The sequence below is a fragment of the Pristis pectinata genome, chromosome 10 (genome assembly GCF_009764475.1).
Source record: "Pristis pectinata isolate sPriPec2 chromosome 10, sPriPec2.1.pri, whole genome shotgun sequence".
Lineage (NCBI taxonomy): Eukaryota > Metazoa > Chordata > Chondrichthyes > Rhinopristiformes > Pristidae > Pristis > Pristis pectinata.
Genome location: NC_067414.1, coordinates 10,542,149 through 10,562,650, shown reverse-complemented (window position 1 = coordinate 10,562,650; position 20,502 = coordinate 10,542,149). Strand labels below are relative to the sequence as shown.

At 41.0% G+C, this 20,502-nt stretch overlaps 1 protein-coding gene across 1 annotated transcript in view; it reads right to left on the bottom strand.

The window, feature by feature from the left end:
* LOC127575160 (ERO1-like protein beta) overlaps positions 1–20,148 on the bottom strand; it is a 30,603-nt gene extending 10,455 nt beyond the window's left edge. The window contains exon 1 of the mRNA XM_052024852.1: positions 19,806–20,148. Coding sequence (XP_051880812.1) covers positions 19,806–19,940 — 135 coding nt within the window. The 5' untranslated portion in view covers positions 19,941–20,148. The remainder of the gene's footprint in view (positions 1–19,805) is intronic.
* Positions 20,149–20,502: the final 354 nt, after the last annotated feature.

Genomic DNA, 20,502 nt, shown 5'->3' with positions numbered 1-20,502 from the left:
ATCAACCAGGGAGAAATGGAAATTGAACATAGAATGGAGATATTCAGCAAACCAAATGCCAGTTTTGCACTGTGCCCATGAGCAATAAGTGCAAGACTATGCTGAAGGATATGAGAATGAACAAAGAGGGCACCTCATTTTAGAAACATTTCTATTTGAAATTTCTGACAAAACCGGAATTAGAAGTTGCATCAGTTTAGTTGAAATTGGTATGTCTTTGTCCAGTATATTTAAAAAATTACAGCAGAACAAAATTTAATTTCTAGGACTACAATGGAAATGGCCAAATGCTAAAATATCTTGTACAAGGCAAGTTTCAGCAAGACCAGCAAATAAACTAGCTTGATATTTGAAGTTGTGATCTGAGAAAAATCAATTCGGGAATTTAGCTTAGATACAGCATTATGAATGCAGATTCATGTCCTCAAAACAATGTAACAATCTTGATTTTTGAAACTATTGATTGAATTTTTGACTAAAAGTCATTATTTCCAAGATGATTACAGAAATCAAATTTACTTTTGTTTTTAAGAACACTTAAATGACAAAGCAACTCCTTACAGACACATTGGAGTAAAAAGTGTGGATAGATTATTTTGTTAAGACAAACTCACATTTTGTTACACTAGCAAATTAGCCAAAGTTTTTGCAGTTTAAATTTAAGAAAAAAAACATATTTTGCATTAACTATCAATGGAGAAGTAAACAGTAACAGGAATTTTATGATAATTGTTTCCCCCAACATAATACTCAATGTAAATTGGTTACATAGATTCTTAGAATAACCGATCTATTTAGGCTTCCACCCTTCATTAAATGTTAAATGGATGATGATGACACAGCAGTTTTACAAGCAAGCAATAGATTTCGAACCACAACATTAAAATGAGCAAAGAATTTCAGGCTGAAATCCCCAAAGCCAGGTTAAGAACATTTTTGTTGGCATTAATGCTCAGGTGGTGAATGCAATCAGAGCCCCAGTGCATTACACAACATGGCATACAGCAAACACTTGTCAACAAACTGTAAGATGCCTTATGAGATATCTAAATTCCCAGCACAGTGCAGTTCTCATCCCTTCTGCTGTTTTTGAGTACAATTAGAGACATCCAGCCTACTCTCTAAAGCAGTTAGCTGTACTTGTGATGGAACAAACTTGCAGCAATACCTGCTGCACTCCCCTAGGGATATATCAACACTGCCATCCCCCTCCCATGGTAGTTTAACCCCTATGTGCCTGGAGAAAAAAGCTTATAGTGAATCAACATCAAATGTCATTATCATAAAGCAAATTGAGGCACAAGTCATCAATAAATTAACTTTCAAACTAAGGTTGGATATAGTCGAGTATTAAACCAAGACCACCAGAAAAGTCTCATTTAATTTCCCATCTAGGCCAAATTATCTAATCTCAGCCATAGTTGCAAGGGAAGTGCAACAATGAAACCTCTCAAGTAAATCGTTAGTTGATGTGCTTGCCTCAGAAGACTATGCAGTTACTTCACTGAATGGTAAACATGTGGATACAAGAGTGATCTGGACTGTGATAGCCAACCCCATCTCACTGCCAAACAGCATATTGATATATGTACTATCACAAGAAAGACTTTACCAAAATATTGGAGATGTTTAGTGGCCACAAACACATTCCAGGCAGGAGTCTGTGACTACAAGTCAGAAGTGAAAGTTAGGCAAAATTACTGTGACCATATAGGACATTATAATTACCATGTACACCTCCCCCAAAATGAATGTTGCTCAATTGGTAGCAGACTTGCCTCAGATGGTTATTTGCTCAAGCTCCACAAATGGACTTTCAGCATTCTAGGCCAAGACAGATTGGAGTGCAATCTGAGTACTTTGTTGTTAGTGGTGGGTGCCATCCTTCAGATGAGTCACGAAGAATCCATCTGCCTACTCAGGTGGGTGAAAAAGTTTTTTTTAACATGTAGGGATTGGTTTTGATCTGGAACTCTCACTAAGGTGGTGGACATTGATCAGGTTTTTCCAAGACAAAATGGATAGGTACTTGATGGAAAATAATTTGCAGGCAAAGATCAGAGGCAACAGGACTGATTGCTCTGCAAAAAGGCTACAGGGACCCAATGTGCTAAATAGCCTCCTGTACTGTAATAATTCTACGAAAAGGCACTATTCAATACTAGGTGAGGAAGTTCTTCTATGCATCCTTGTCTAAAACCACCAAATAGAAGATATCCAGTTCTTTACCTGATGTTTATGAGATCTTTCTGAATGTTACATTTGTCTATAAAACTGAAAGGGCTTCAAAAAAAGTAATCCAGCACTATGAAGCCCATTCCTGATTCCTGCTTCTCATCTATCCCAATGGCATTACATCACAGCTGGCAGTCATGTCCAATTTCCTCCAAGCTCCTGCTTTTAAGGTTTTGCCTCCTTGACAAAGCTCCTTCTCTGGTTGGCATTTAGTTTTTGCTTTTTGCCTCTGAAAAGTTATTTGAAGTGTAGTGGGATATTCTCCAAATTCTCACAAAAGAGATCACCAGCAAAAAGGAAGAGTGTGCCACATGGCTCCTCTGTCTGTTTCGCCATCCAATACGATCATGGCTCATCTTTTACCACAGCTCTAATTTCTTGTATAAACCCCTTATCCCTTGATTCCCTCAATATCCAAAAATTTCAACCTTGCTGGCAAGACTTTTCCAGCTAATCCCCATATCCAATGATGTAAAACAGAATGAAATAGCAATAAAAACATGACTAAATTCCTACTGAAGTAGTAACTAATCTCTCAAAGCTGTATGAAAGGGGCAATAAGATATTTGAAGCTTTGAGTAGAAGAACACTCCTTCTTCTACTCAAAGCTTCAAATATCTTATTGCCCCTTTTTGAAAAAATCTTAATATAAATTTTTTCTTTATCGGTTGACTTCCAAAAAAAAAATCAAATGCATAGTGGCAATTATATTAGGCTACCATAATGCATCTTGCTGGCTGCACATCAAGTACTGATCCCAGCTAAAATATGATGAAATGCTGACTAAAAGGGATAGATTTATACAGGAATGCTATAACAATTACACATGGAAAATAAATACCATACAGTCATTCAACACTGCTTTACCATTTCAATTTTCTGCTAAAACCCCGCTGTGCCCCCCCCCCAATTAATCTAAGAGTCAGGCAGCATTGAAACAGGCCCTTCAGCCCAATTGGTCCATGCTGACCATGATGCCCCATCCAAGTTAGTCCCATTTGTCAGCATTTGGCCCAAATTTTTTTTTATATATGAAAGAGATCAAATATTTCTCAATCTTAGTTACTGATTCAACGATTGAGCATCTACAGCCCTCCAGGATTGGGATTTGCTACCAAGTGTAGAAGTCTTGATGGCAGGCCTTAATAGCTTTATTCAGACTATGCCCCTTAATTCTGGACTTCCCATCCAGGTGAAACAGCCTCCCAATTATCTATCTTGTCATGTTCTTTCAGAATTATTTCCATTTCAAGATCATTGTTTGTTCTAGAGCAAAAGCCCATTCTTGTCAATCTCTCCTCAGAACATGCCCAATCACAGAAAACACTCAACTCTAATGTACTATTCCCATACGTTTCTTGGCTACAAACACCAAAATAGTACAGACTACTTCATGCATGATCTTGCCAACACCCTTTACAATAGCAGAAAAGCTTTCTTACTCTTGTACTCCAAACCCCTTGCATTTAAAGCTAACAATTTGCTTTCCTAGCTGCTGGTTATGCCTACTTCCTGTTACATATACAAGGACATCCAGGTTTCTCAGAATATTAACATTTATTAGTTTCACAATATTTTAAAATAACCTGTTTTTATTAAACTTCCAACCAAACTGAGTAACTTCACATTTCCGCCATCTGGCACCGGCTGCCCACTCAATTAACCTGTTTATTAAATCCACTGGAAGAATGTCTCCCGTTCGCAGCTTACTTTCTCACTAACTTTGTATTATCTGCAAATTTGGATTCATTACCATTGATTTCCTTATCTGGATTGTGAACATAAACTTTAAATAGCTGAGGCTACAGCACTGATACTGCAGCACCCACTGAAAATGACCTGATTATTCCTACACTAGTTTGTACAAAACCACCTTTAAACTTGAATAAATGTTGAATTTGAAGAAGTTGACTGGTAATATTCCAGAAATGACAGAGAAAAATATACTGTGTGCTTTAAGGGCTAAAAGGCATCATAAAAATGAATTTTTACTAATCATTTTCATTGCAGTTGTTCGGTCCTAAATAACCTTTATATAAATTAACTCCTGTTGGAAATGGCCACCGTTGTAATTATTCATTTGTATGGCTAGAGCAAGCAATGGCCAAAGGTGCACATTAAGGTTGAACGTTATGGTTTTACAGTTTGTTGACTGAACAGCAAAGTGGATTGCATCAGTTCCTCCACATAAATTCTAGCCATAGGTTTGTTATGTGGCTTACAATAGCATCTCATTGCCAATGCAGTTCAGCAAAGTCCTTAATGCTCATTTATCCATGTCCCATTAAAATACAATTCAAACTGGTCCAATATGTAAATAGCACGTGGACATCCACAAGTTCAACAGTCAGATCTTAAAATTAATTTTTTGTTGGGAGCTGATGCAAAACTGTTGTTAGATCCTATGAAACCAGAAAGGTCTCCTTAACATGTACCTGTTATTTGATGAGTGGATGATATCCTCAATACTGTGGGAGGTAATGTCAGCCACTAGCTTTCATACTCGATGCATGCAAGAATCTGCTCTTACCATAGAGGAGGTGATATTTGGGAACAAATGACAGCCACATAAGCAAAATTTTAGAGCACATTTAATTACTTATATAGCAGCATTTAACCAGCGTGTTAACATGTCACTTGCATGGACTTTGACACAAGATGGAAGTTTGAAGCCAAGTCAAGAGGTGCAATTGTGCTAAATCTTTGCAAACAGAAGATCAACACATAATTCCCACTGCCACAGAAAGTCCAGGAGATCGTATTGACAAAGGAGAACAGGTATCACCACGTATTTATAAAATTAAGATCAAGGAGCTTCAGAAGGTGCAATTAACAAAGACAGACAAACAAAATATTAGGAAAACATAACCAAAGTTTGGTCAGAAATGGTATCAAGGACAGAGCAAATGCCAAGATGCAATTCCAGATCATGAGGCAAAGATAGGTGCCAATGACGAAGTGAAGGGAAATGCAAGTCAAAAACAGAGAGTTTGAGATGAGAGGATTAAGTCTGGAGAAGTTTGCACTGATAGCAAAAAAGTTAAATTTCTCATCTTAACATTTAAAAATCTTTTATTACATGTTTGATTTTGTTAAAAAAGCAGTTAATGTAGAATTCTGCACATAACTTGTATCTGTCAATTTTGCACCATCTGGTTTAGTTAATACTAAAATGGGTAAAACACAAAAAATGGACTTCTTGAATGCAAATTTAAAATGAATGCACGGGGCAACATCCAAAGACTTAGGGAAAACGATAGCTTTAAAAGGAAATTTTTTTTAAAAGTGATGATTGTTGGGTGTTAAATAATCCTTATACAATCAATCTTTGTTGGAAACACCATTTGAAATAAAACAAAAACATGCAAGTATTCTGAACACCTGCAATCCACTAACAACTCGAGCCTTTTGCTCTCTTTAGAATATCTATTAGAATATAGATTCACTGCTCAACATACTAAACTCGCCCAACCCAAAGAAGCAATCACATTGCCCTCATATGCTCTCGAGAATACAATTTTGTTATGAACACTTACCCTTAATCACATTCCACTAATGTGGATTTAATATTTATCTCTACGTATTTCTTTTTTTTGTGGATTAATTCAAAGCACACAAATTGCATCTGCTGGTCTCTCCACATTTTATACTTTGAGTTGTTATTATGTTTCTTCACTTGAAAGTCTCGAGACACTATTTTGAGAAGCCAGGAGTTTATATCCGGTGCCTTGGCCAATATTTCTCTCTCATCCAGCATCACAGAGCAGATTATCTTTTGTCATCTATTGCTCTTTGCATTGCAGTTATTCCTATATGAGAACTGTGATCACATTTCTAAACGTGTTCTAGAGATGCAAGTCTTGCTTTATAGTCAAGTATCATAAAATAATAATTCAAATTAATGAACATGCATAAATAAAACGTATATACATTGAAATTGTTTCTAAATGAACTTTCCATCCGGCGATACAATCATCAATATTTCCCTTACGAAATCATCCAAATTACACAAACACAATCACCGATAAACCTATACAGCGTTTTATTCGTTTTAAATGTTTTGCCAGTTTGTTTTCTTAAAAACACACGAGGCCTCCACCACTTAATTCTGGATTATTTGACTAAGATAAGGCTCTCAGCGCAGCAGTATACAATGACGTTTGATAAAATTCGCACAAGCTTGATACAAGCAGCAATGTTTTGGTTAGATGAACGACCCTTCTACCGCTTTTTTAAAAATCAAATACAAATAACGAGAGACATGCATCCACGGAAAGCAAACGTCATTGGGAAAAGTTGCGACTGGGTGACCGAGATGGATGGCGGTGTCGCGGGCAGGGCACGGCTGGGCTGGCTTGGTCACGCAGCCAGCCTCCCGCACCGAGCCCCGGGGATGCGACGTGCCGGTGACAACCGCCGTACCTGGCCGGTGAAGGTGCTGCTGGCGGCGTGGAGCGCACACAGGCTGAAGGCGGCGGTCAGTGCAGCCCGCACCATGCTCATCGCTGCCGTTACCGGGACCGTTACCCGCGGCTCGCGCGCCGGCGTCCTTCGACCGTTACTGACGTCAACGGCGGGAGACCAACCGTTACCCCGGCGACGGACGGACTACGATCGACCGATAGACGAGCCGCCGACATGCGTTGCGACCATCGTGACCTGAGTCCCCCTCGCTCCCGCTGCTTCCCCCGCCTTTGAGGAGGAGGAGGAGGGAGAGGAAAGGAGGCGGCGCCACCCGTAAACTCATCCAAAAGCATCATCGTGCTCCACCGCCTCGTCCCTGTCAACGCCGTTCTTGAGTCGGTGCCAGTGCGCAGGTGCGTCGCGCTAGGCCTCGTCGGAAGTGTAGTTCTCCCACCCCCAGTTCATTACGCTGTGGACGCCAACGCTCACATCACCAGCCTCTCCTCTCCCAGCTCACCGTCGACTGTGATTTATCCAGCGAGCCAATGAAGGTTGGCCACATCCACCATGCGACAGCAACGCAGCAAGAAACTCCTCTGCACCTTCCCAGAGCAGTGGGGAGGTAGGTTGTGTAGACCAGCCTTTGGATGGTGCAGTTGTGTTGCACTGGGCAACTTTTCCCCGCCCAACACTTTGCAAGGGCAGTGGAAATAACAACTCAATTCAGACAGACCTCCAAAACCACCCAAGGCTGAATAGTCGCCTGCAGTGCTCTGAAATTCAATGCGGTGCCCAGCAGGTAGGTCAGCCAGCATGTACAAAAGGAAAAGATAAGCAAAAGCTTGGGTTTTCTCAACTTGTTTGATCCCCCCCCCCCCCCCCCCCCCCCCCCAGTACCTTAAATGCATGTGCAACAACAAGTATATTATTAAAAGATACGGGTGCAAGTTGTTTGGCCACCAGGGCTATTCTCTGCTATTCAATAAGATCATGGCTGATCTTTTACCTCAGTGCCATTTCCTGTACACACCCCACATTCTTTAATTTCCCTGAATATCCCCAAATCTATCTACTTTTATCTTGAACATATTCAATGACTGAGCCCCCACAGCAATTTAGGATAGGGAATTAATACTCCTTGCATGAAAAAGTTTCCTTTCATCTTAGTCCTGCCCACTTTGATCCCAGACATCCCAGCCAGAGAAAATATCCTCCGTATCTAACCAGTTAAGTCCCATGCGAAGTTTGTATGTTTCAATAAGATCACCTTCCATTTTTCTAAACTCTTGAGAGAATAGGCCATGCCTGCTTAATGTCTTCTTATGACATGCTTCCATTTTGGGAATCATTCTGGTGCATTCCCGAGGAGTTGGGGGTAATGTATTAGCAGGAATTGGAGTTTAGAAAAGTGAAGGTAATTGGCTAAAGAACCAAACAGGAGTTGATGGGCACGTAAGAGAATAAATTACAGGGCTGCAGGGAAATAGGGAGAGGGGCTATCTTCTAATCTGTGGGAGGCATTCTTGAACCTATGGAATTTTGTAAGATGACAACCTGTGCATCCACCATTTCCATAGCCATCTCCTTCAAGAGCTTGGGGTGCAGGTCATCAGGTCCTGGAATTTCAATCCCATTCATTTCTACATTTTTTTAAAGAAAAAAACCATATAGTATGCTAAAGGTTGTTCTCTCCAGACCTGCTCTCTGCTATTTCCAAGATGTTTTCTTTACTACTTCTTTCATGAAGACAGACATTAACTTATGTTGTTGTAGCACCTTTCATTTTATGGCTGCTTTTTTAAGGAGCCTTAGGATAAATGCCAAACGGTTAGTCAAAGTAGTTGGCTTTAAGCAGCATCATAAAAAGGAAAGATGTGTAGATGAGTTTTGAGAGGTAGTTCCAGAATAAAGGTTTAGGAACTGAAGACTGCTTGTGATAGAGTAATTTTAAAATTCTTATTGTTTTTAAATCAAGCGGGATTGACAAGGTAGATGCTAAGGGACTGTTTCCTCCAGATGGAGAGTCTACACTGTGGCTATGGTCCCAGGATAATTTTAGGATAGAAGAGGATTAATTTTTTTAATGCAAAGTGTATGGAAATTTTGCAATTCTTTCCCACATGTCGTGGGAGCACATTTCCTGGATGTATTCAAAACTGAATTTGATAGATTTTGGACACTTGGGGAATCAGTGGGAGTGGGGATGGGGGGTTAACAGAGGGAGGTGAAGGAAGTGGACAAGTCATGGATCAGCCATGATCTTATTGGATGGTGAAACAGTCTCATAGGGCAGTAAGTATAGCTTACTCTTGCTTCAATTTCAGGAGATAGAAAATGGAAGGCCAGTGGAGGAGTGTATTGCAGCAATTAACTCGTGGTAATGGACAAGACGAGGATTTCAGCAGCAGAGGAACAGTCGAGTCCAGCCATGTTGTGGAACCGAGAATAGGTAGCCTAACTTGCATTTAACCAGCTTACTCAATAGTAGCATACTTGCTTTGAAATCAAAAAGTCATGGTTCAAATCTCACTTCAGAGACTTAATCACAGAACTTGCCTTGAAGTGCAGTACTGAGAGTGAGCTGCATTGTTGGAGGAGCTGACCTTCAGATGAGATGTTTATCTTATCTGCAGTCTCCAGGTACTTTTTTTCCCCCTAAAAAAAGAGGGTCCGAGCCAATAATTTCTCCTCTACCAATATCGCAGTAAACATTATCAATTTTAGTTAAATCAGAGAGCTCTTGTGGATCTTTGCGGTGTGCAAGTTGGGAAATGTATTTCCTCATACTATAAATTCAAGAGGCTGCAGAATTCTTTGGAACATCCTAAAGTCATGAATGGTCCTATATTTCTACATTTCCTTCTTTGCAGTTCTAACCATTATTTTTGTCAGGTGCTCAAATCATAGACTGCAATGTAATTCATTTTCTGAGCCATTACATGTGGAATTTTGTGATAAATCTTAGAGCAACTGTAAAAATGAAAGTGAACAGTTGAACTTGACAAAAAAAGTTCCACATCTTTAAACTGCATCAGAAAAGAATGCATACCCTGTTGAATTCTAAAAGAAAATAAATTATTTGTATGATAAGAGTCATTGGTCAATTGAGCTTTGCTGTGCTTAAAAATACAGACCACAATCATATACAAGAGTTTTCAGTCACTGAGCCGGATCTTTTAAAATTATCCAATATAATCCACCCCAACCCCGGCTTTCTCCCCATAACTCTGCACATTAATATTTTTAAAGCACACATTCAACTGCTGTTTGTCAGTTACCATGGAATTCATTTCCATCAATCCTTCAGATTCTACCCATTCCAGATCTTAAACCTTCAAAGAAGTTAGTGCTCAGAACCCTTTTTTAAAAACAATTTAAATCTTCAACCACTTGTTCCCAACCCAATTGACAGAGAAAACAGTTTCTTAATACTTGTTAGTTTAAAATCTCTCAATTTTAAATATTCTTATTATATTTACCCAACCACTGCTCCAAGGAGTAGAATCAGATATTTTGTTTAAATCGTTTCACATAAGCTCGAGTTCTTCATTCCTGACTATTACAATAAACCACTTCTGCAACTTCCCTAATTGCTTGACATCCCTCCGAAAAAGTGTAGTTCTGAAAATTACACATGATAACTCCAGCTGAGGCCTAACCGGAGACATGCAAAGATCTTGCACGACGTCTTTGTTTTCCTACTTGGTGCCAATGTTTGCAGAGTCAAAAATCATACATTTTCTTACAAGCACCATGTCAATTAACAAGCCCTGGCACCTTCAAGGATTTCTGCATTTGCCTACAAGGTGTCTGGGCCCTCGTATCCCCCTCAAAATAACAACTCCATTTTGCTTCTACCAAAGTGCATCATTTCAAACTTATCAACATTAAATTGTATCTGCCATGAATCTGTCCACTTCACCTATGTTCTCCTGAAGATTACTACTACTCGCTCATAATTACATTTATATTGTAACAGCTGCAAACTGAAACATACATCCAATAATCTATGCCCAAGTCACTCAAACATAAAACATAAACACTGATCATTTATTAATCCCCAGGGACTCTGATACATTTTGCTCCATCAGAAAAAGGACTATCTTCCTCCTAAGCCACATCCAATTATCGAAATTACCACTATTTTTAACCCCTATGTTTCTATTTTCTGAATTGTCAATTTTTTTTATGCAATGCCTTTTTAAATGTATAAATGTGCAATATCTAATGATTATACCTTTATTCAGCCTCTCTGCCTCTTCAGTAGAATGAAAAGATCATGTTACTACAGGTCCTCCCCAGGTTACGAAATGCCTGACTTATGGGCATCTCGTACATACAAACCAACGTTTGGGAGACTGGTGGGATAGATGGGAATGGATTTGCCGGCTGCTGCAGAGCTGCAGGCATCTTTTGCTGGGTGGGAACAGGACATTTCCCCATGCTTTCTCTCCCCTCTCCTCCCAGCAAGCTGCAACAATCTGGGGTTGGGTCGTGCCGAGCAGACTCACTCACTGAGTCAGTGAGGCCGGCTGGCGGCCACCCTTCCCGATCCTGCTCACTCTCCTGTCACAGCTGTTTAAGTGGTCCACACACTGCTTTTGATCATTTCCGACTTATGAACAGTTCGGGATGTGAACAGTTCTCAGGAACAGAAACCTGTTGTAACCTGGGGACTACCTGTACATGTGCAAGGCCATCATTCTGAGTAGAATGCATAACTCTTGTCACTGAAGTGATACTACATGGTTTGAAATGCAGAAAAATCGCAATCCCTTATAGCATTCCTTCTGCAGACCATTCATAAGATGTGACTCTTAAGGACTCATACATCCACACCCCCTTCACTGACTCTGTTCAGAAAGTCTCCAACTTCCTTGAACAACCAATGACCCTCAATAGTCCCTGAATGGAGGTCCAAGCACTACAAGAGAGCACAGAGGGACACTAAAACCACCAGGCCGAATTTGGCACTGCCCAGATGATAGTCCGATGCAGTTAAGCTCCTTTTGGAGTGGGATTCAGATGCTAAATTTATTGATGTTGATTTTGGATGGTGGGATATGAGGTGGGTCCAGTTCAGCTGAAATTTCCAAGACCAAGATCAATAAATTTGCATGTAGTAATGAGATCAAGACTTGATGGAAAGATATAGATCTCTCATGATCTAATTGAATAGCAGAACAGATTTGAGGGGCTGGTTGGCTTATTCCTCTTCCTACCAGGGGTGAACTAGGCAATACCAACTGAGCATGATGTTGTAGAAAAATAGGAAGAATCTAGGAGTAAATGCAGAAGACATCCATACAAAACAGTGAACATTAACAGTGTGTGCACTGAAAAAAATATTAGCTATCTGTGTGTGTGTGGGGGGGGGGAGAGGGGGAGCTGCTATGTTTTATTATAATGTACATAAGTAAACTGCACCAAATTATTCCTATGTTGCACAATATGATGTTGTGTAGTGATCTCTCTCTACAGGCTAGATCAATTCCAGTTTGTGGTAATCCAAATAAGTATGTTGCCCAAAAACATAACTTCAACACAAAGAAAAGTTCTTTCATTAATCTCTGCGCTGTAAGGTTATTACACAAAGATTATGCCAAGCTTGAAAACAACCTGTAATTTGTTAAACAAATAATAAAGCTAATCAGCTTGGCCCTTAGGAAAATAAAACTTATATCTGATAAACAAATGAGAAAAACAATGAAATGTGCAGAATAATTTGACACAGTGACCTTAAACTTTCCATTTACCACACAGACAGGAAATAATACCTGTTAATATCCCATTGGATGGTTCAGTATTAAAATTTAACCAGAGATGAAGAAATGCTTCACAAAGTTAACATGCTAAACAACTAGGTGTTTTTCTTAAAATAAAGAGTCACCCATTTCAGACATAGATGAGAAGGAATTTCTTCCTTCAAAGGGCTGTGAACCTTTGGAGCTTTCTACCCCAGAGAGTTTTGGAGTTGAAGATATTCAGTGACTCCAAGGCGGAGAATGACGGACACTTAAACCACAAGAGAATCAAAGGGCACGGGGAGGGAATGAGAAAACAGTGCCAAGACCAAGATTGCTTCAGCTATGATCCTGGTGAATGGCAGGGAAGACTGGAGGAACCAATTGCCCCTGCTCCTCTTTCTTATTTTCTAGAAAATACAGGTATATTGTCATAAAATGGCAATTCATGGTTCTAAACAAATAACTTGGTAGACAAAAAAAAAGCAAACACATTGAATATCTTTAATTTCACAAAGCAAAATATCTAGAGAAGTTGTTTTGAAAAATTCCAACCCATAACATAGCCTAATTTTCTGGGAAGGATCATTACCAACTTGTGACATACAGTCACTCACAATAACTGAAAGACCATACAGCATAGGCTTCAAGAAGTCCTGGCATCAATAAAAATGTTCTTTAATAACCACTGTACTATAAAGGGAATATAGTGTGAATGCTGGAAACATCAAATAAATACAGAAGGGGCTCAGATTGTTGCTGTGGAGAGAGAAAAAAAGGAAAATGAATCAACTTTTCAAAAGACTTTTCGTCTGAACTGAAGGATTAATTTTGTTTTTCTCTGATCTGCTGAGCATTTCAGTAATAACTTGCAGTTACATTCTGCTTTTTAGTGTCCCAAGGTGCTTCACAAAGCCATTATCAGATAAAAGCTAACAACAAGGTAAAAAGGACAATGTGGTAGGTTTAAATGATTGAAAACATGATTGCCCATGTGGAGTAAAGTGGTTGGGAGAAGCACAAGAGGCCAGAGGTTTGAAAGGTTTTAGGGCTAGAAAAAGGGAGATAGAGTGGGGCAGAGGGACTTGAACGTTGATAATTTTTTTAAAAATTGCTGGACTACAAATATTAATGATTTATTCTCAGAACACAGCCCAAACATATATGAAACAGCAAATTTTGAACACAAAGTAGAATAGGTACAAGTAACCCAGATGCCAGCCACTCCTCCATTTGCTCAACACTACCACAATACCCAATCTGTGCAGTAATGCCAAATGTGAGCAATTATGTTCTATAGTGCTTTTCTTCCAACCAACAAGTAAAAACATACATCCTTGTATATACCAGCGGGGAATTTTTTTTTTGAAAGCTTAACCTCTTTTTGCTTGATTTTCTTCTCAAAATAAACGAAGTAACCTGATTTATTGGGATGCCAAAAATGCAGAGCATGAACGATGAAAAAGGCAAGCTGGTTAGAGCAAATCTCAGCCAACCACCAATTACTTGCAGTTACTCCGAGATAAAAGTTGAATCATTCGTTATCTCCTCTAACGAAATGATAGATTGCCACCAATAACAATTTAAAACACAATACTCAACCCTGCGAGTTATAAACCAAGTTCAATTGTTCTTTATCCAATCTAAATCTTTGGTAAGGCAATTAGGCAACGAAGGGGAGGTGGAAGTTCCAAAAACACAGCCATTATTAACCATAGGACAGTCCAGGAGACATGGCTGAAGTGTTCAAGATGCTTTCAACCAATGTTACATGGATGATCGTACTGACCTCCACCAGTGACCCACACCAGCATGGATGGCATTGTTCAGCCATTCTGATTCAAATAATGATATTATTATGTGCCTATCTGTGCCGGTCAAAGATAATGATCCATGACAATAGCCTATCTTTATTGCTGAAGACATGCATCAGAGCTTGCTGCACCCAATCCACTGGCATTCATTAGGCAAGTTGCCCAATGTCCCATCCAGAAAACTGGACAAATCTAACTGGGTCAATCTCCAGCCAATCCACCTCCTGCAATCCTCCAGGTAAATTATGGAGGGGGTTTTCATTAGTCCCATTAAGCCACACTTGCCTGCCAGAACAACTCTTCTCTAGACTTCATAAAGCTTTTGATCCAGACTAGTGCACCACTGCTAAATGCCTTAGGATAGATGGAGTAGCTGACATCAAACAGTGAGGACAGCACCTGGCCCCCTGACTTGGTACATGACAGCCTCAGAACTCTATCAAATTCAACAATTTATGATATTAAGCCATTCCAGTCTTGTATCTCTCATTTCCAGCACTTTTTCTCTCCTTTTTATTTCAGATTGCATTTGTCTCCTATTTACATCTCCTCCATACACACCTTTAAACCCTTCTCTCAGCCAGGACCACCACCACCACATTCATCCCCTTCAAATCTCCACCACACCACAGACACTCCCTTTAGTTCTGCCCTCTGCTTTTCCTTTTATCTATAATTTAAAACCTGTTTAATTTCTAACATTTTCCTAATCCTGATGAAAGCTCATCAACCTGAAATATTAACGGTTTCCCTTGTCACAGATACTGCCTGGCCTCAATATTTCCACCATTTTCTGTTTTAGTTTAAGGTTTAATCCATCCGTGAATGTTAGGGAAACCCAACCCTGGCATCTTAGCAAAAATCAACTTTCTTGTGAGATGCAGATTCTTGACATGAAAACAAATTTAACTGGTGAGACGTTTTTTGACATATATCCACCAGTTCTGTGAGATTACACTGAGTTTTTGTGCATTCTAAAACAAGTACCAGCACTGTTGAATTAAGCAACTTACAGTTTTTTTTCCTTGTTTCATTGAGAAATATATAGAAATGAGCCAAAATCTTCAGTGCCACTATTTCTGCAGGGATAACTGTGGCTAAAATTCAGCACCAGTCAATAGTTTAATTGATCCAAGTTATTGTGTACAGTTGGCCCATTGCAAACTATTAAGTGCCAGCATTCAGAGTAATTGTGTGCAACCAAGTCAGTCCATCAGGCACAATTGGCTACCTGTTGTCATTTGGCATCCACATTTAAGAGTTGACATGTGGCGTTCACTTCTGTCAAGGCCTGTGACAAAGAAAATGTGAAAACCAGCCATGCGATAAAATTACAATCTCCCATGGCATCGAACAGGCATTATTATCCTTTGCAAACATGCACTTGGATGAAAGTTAGATTAAACATACCCAACTGATCAAAATAGCAACTGATTATCAAGAAAACCCTATTTAAGCAAAATATGACAGTGCATTCATGTCCCTAGGAAAAAATTATTATATAAATTGTCACATTGGGAATAATACTTAAACACACCAACTAAAGGAGATCACTAGCAACTTTAAAAAAAAGCAAGAAATTTGAACAATACATAAAACCAGTCAAAAAACAGTTAAAAACATATCCAGACATATGTCAGTTGTTACCCTGTGGCAATACTCTCCAGTGGACCTTGAATCCACAATCTTCAAAGTCCACTGGAGAGACATCACATAATCCAGGTCACTGTCCCAGTGCAGTACTGAGGAGATGCTGCCTTTTTGATGAGACATTAAACCTGATCTCTCAGGTGCTGTAAAAGATACAATGACATACTGAAGAGTGGGGAGTTCTGGTATGCCAGACAATATTTCCACTCAACTGACATCACTTAAAGAGATTGTAGTCATTATATTGCCAGTTATGAGAATCTTTCCATAATGTCAAATTCTCCATTTTGTTTCCAACACTGACCAGTTTTACAATACTAACTACACTTGGCTGGAAAACACATTGGTACATGCTGAAGTTATGAAACAGGCCACACAAATGCAGGTTTGTGTTAGGAGTCACCTGAAAAGTATGAAAACCAGTGGATGGTTTGTTTGGTATGTGTTTGGCTTCGGTACTAGGATAGATTATTGCCAAGGTCCTGATATCCAAGGCACCAAAAAGTCTCTGAAATATGAACCCCCATGCAGAAGGGTTGAGACATGAACAATGTTGGGCTCTTTCTGGCTCCATACACAGGTTAATATAGGGATGATCAAGTTCCATTTCCTGCTTACAATCTGCATTTCTCAGTAATCTCTGTATCCTCATAGAAAGATAGTTGGTGATTTTTCCATTCAGTTTAAGACCTAAGAAGCCATATATATTCTATTTATGTCCATATGACACAGGAGGAGGTCATTTCAGCCCATCAAATCTATGGCAGTTTTCAGAGCAATCCCATTTCCCACTAATTCTTCCTGTACTTCCAGAAACTCCTTAGATTCTACCACCTACCCACAGTGGCCAATTAACCTATTATATGTGGTTTGGAATCCAGGAGGAAACCCAGGTGGTCACAGGGAGAATGTGCAAACTCCACAGACAACACCAGAGGTCAGGATTGAACCCATGTCTCTGGAACTGTGAGGCAGCAGCTCTGCTAGCTGCACCATCGTGTTGCCCAGACCAAGTTCCAACAAAATAGGAACTCAATCACTGATGAGAGCAAGCCAAACAGCCCCTTGAGCCTCCTCACCACTCAACAGGATCAGGCAGGGAAGTGGAGTTGAAGAAAAACATAAGATCTGCAATAATTTTGCTGAATGGAACCCTTGGTTTCCATGTATTCCAAAAGTATCAGCCTTGGATATACAATGCTGTGGCACCCACCACTCTCTAGGATACAGGGAATTATGAAGATTCACTACTTTCCAAGAATAAATTACTTATCTCAATCTTAACGGATGTTCTTCAAATGAAGCCTGAACTACGTACTGACCAATTAATAGAATTGATTGCTATGATTATTCAACAGTTGCAGCATCTCAGCACCAAGCTGATGGAAAGTAATTAAGTGGGCCTTGACTTTTCTTCATCTAATAGTTCCTGTTCTTGTGTAACCCTTTTCAGCTGATATATGAAATCTCTCCCAATTATCTGGCAGTGAACTCTACAGCATTAGATAGAGCTGAGTCCTGTGAAAGGATTCAAGGCAGTATAGTGGAACCAAGAATCTACAACATATCTTGCAGAAACTGCAGAGAGTTGTGGACACAGCTCAGCACATCACAGAAACCAGCTCCCCCTCCATGGATTCTGTCTACACTTAGAGAATCACACAGCACGGAAACAGGCTCTTCGGCCCAACTCATCCAGCGAGCTAGTCTCATCTGCCTGCGTTTTGCCCATAGCCCTCTAAACCTCTCCTATCCATGTACTTACCTAGATGGCTTTTAAATGTTGCTGATGTGCCTGCCTCAACCACTATTTTTGGCAGCTCACTCCAAACACGCACCATCCTTTGCGTGAAGAAGCTGCCCGATGTCCCTTTTAAATCTCTCGCCTCTGATCTTAAACCTATGCCCTCTTGTTTTTAGCACTCCCTCCCTAGGAAAAAGACTACGTGCTTTTACCCTGTCCATGCCCCTCATAATCTTATACCTCTATGAGGTCACCGCTCAATCCAGGGAATAAAGTCCTAGTCTACGCAACCTCTCCTTGTAACTCAGGCCCCAAAGTCCAGGCAACATCCTGGTAAATTTTTTCTGCACTGTTTCTAGTTTAATAACATCTTGGTATTGGAACACCTCAGCACTAGATAATTGCGACAGAATCCCCGACTCTGGCTCTCTCTCCAGCTGGATTCTAATACTTGATTGCTCTGCAAAAGCTGCCCCCAGCAGGGAACACTGCAACTTAATCACTCCAGCACTGGACAAAGGCGCTGGTTTCTCCGGACTCGTCACTGGAATTGGATCATCCCCGATGCAGGATTGCTCTGGATAAGGCATGCTTGGGTCCCTGTAGAACTGCGCCAACCTCTGGCTCTCTCTTCTCCCCCTTCTTACCCCTGTGCTGATGAAGAGGCATTGACCTGAAATGTTGATTCTGCCTCCCCTTCCACAGCTGCTGCCTGACCTCTCAGAACCTCTAATATTGCCCACATTAATTTCAGATTTCTGGCATCTGCGGTGCTGTGCTTTGGATTCCAAGCCTGAGATTGGTGAGTTTGAGCCACTCAGACTAAGCAGACTTGAGTTTTTCCAAACGTCATTTTATTTCGATAGGCACTGGCCTCAAATCGCCCTCGGGGGGGGGGGGGAAGCAGCTGCAATTCAATGCATTACAAATCTTTTTAAAAACATCAAAATTATGTTCAGAGGTTTGGTGGAAAATGCAAGAGTTACATGTGAAGTACATGGGTTAGGGGCGGGACCAGGTACAGCTCCACCCCAGCAGGAAGGCAGAGGAATGGATTGGCACAGGCATCGTCAGTGTAACATTCCTCCCGACCAGAATGTATCCAGCAAGAACGATCATGAACTCTATAGTTTTATTTACAGAGATGTGCAGCACTAAAGAAGCTGTGCTGAACAGTTGTGGGCCACACACTTTGGGAAATGGGTGCAGCACAGTCCCAGGAGTGAGGCTGGAGAGAGTGGGTTTGCTCTCCTGAGAGCAAATTTGAGAGAACATTGGAGCATCCAGAGAGGAGGTGGAGGTCCCGGAGAGAGCGTGGGGCAGATTTATCAGAGCTGCTCCAGGGACGAGTGCCTATAGCTCCAGAGAGAGGTGAGAATCTGGGGCTGCTCTCCTCGGAGCGAGAAGGTTGGGAGGAGATGGGATGGGGGTGGACGGGATCAGGGCAGGTTCTTGTTGCCTCGGTGAAGCAGCCGGCATAATCAAAGATCCCACCCACCCGGCTCATTCTCTCTTCTCCCCCTCCCATCAGGCAGAAAATACAAAAGCCTGGAAGCATGTACCACCAGGCACACCCGCTGGTATAAAGACTATTGAATGGTTCACTAGTACGATAAGATGGACTCTTGACCTCACAATCTACCTTGTTGTGACCTTGCACTGCACTTTCTCTGTACTGTAACACTTCATTCTGCACTCTGTTATTTTATCTTGTACTACCTCAATGCACTGTTGCGATTAATTTATCTGTATGGACAGTATGCAAGTTTTCCACTGTTCCTCTGTACGGGTGACAATAATGAACCAATCTTAGCTGAAGCTCCTCATAACGCTTTCGCGGGAGCACTGCACTTCCTGCCTTTGCTACTGTGTTACGCCCCAGGAAGTGGCCAGGTTCAGCTGTTAAAAGCCAATCTGATCTTTCAGGTATATATAAAATATACCGCAGTGCTGATGGAAGAAGAACGAGGGTGTTGGTCCATAAAATCATGGACAACATTTATCATTCTGCCAACATCGACCGATATATTGCCAACGCGTACTTGTATCACCTGGTAGTTTCGTGGGATCCTACTGTACGGGATGTTGCTCCCACTCATCCCTATAGTACAGTGTAAAAACTATTCAGATGTACTTCACAGCAGGTAGTGGGGGATCCCGGTAAGGAAACGCAGGTCAAGGATCTGAGTCTCGGCGGGGTGGATGGAAACTTACATGACAGAAGCAGTCCTCAGTCTCTGGCTCTGGGGCCCAGCGCCCGCTGGCGAGCGTGCTGTTGGACCAGGCGCCACCGCCCGCGGCCCTGCCCAGGAAGAGCAGCACGGAGACCAGTGCTGCTCCACTCTTCATTGCCCCCGGTTCCAGCCTCCGTTCCTTCTGCTCTGCCCTCCTTCAACGCGGATCTGGGCTGCAGTTAAGGCGGCTGCTGCCTAATCGCCGAATCGCGGCCAGCAGCCGGAAGAGGAAGTCGGTAAGCGGCAGCGGGCCCTAGTACTCTGCGGCTGACAAGCTGACTGGGGGGAAACGTGGTCGTTACATGGATTGGCAACAATGAAGGTCATGACGAGGTGCTGAACCCTTTACACCTCATCATTGACATGCACTTCATCGGAGTTTCAAGGTCTTTCTGCGGGCCTTGTGCACCACTATACACAAGTGTAGATTGTGGAGGATTCTGCAATGGTTCCTAGTGCTGAGTTACCGCACACTGTGCACGTATTTCACAAATACTTTAATATTTTATTTGCTATAGAAAACATGTAGAACATGTACAACCATCGTTCATACAGGCATTTTTTCATATTAATAATCAATAAATTATAGTCTCATGCGAAACCGCCAGGCATATCTTCTCGCTTTTCAGCATTCCGAAACTGTTACATAAACATGTATTGCAAAGAGTTCGATAATG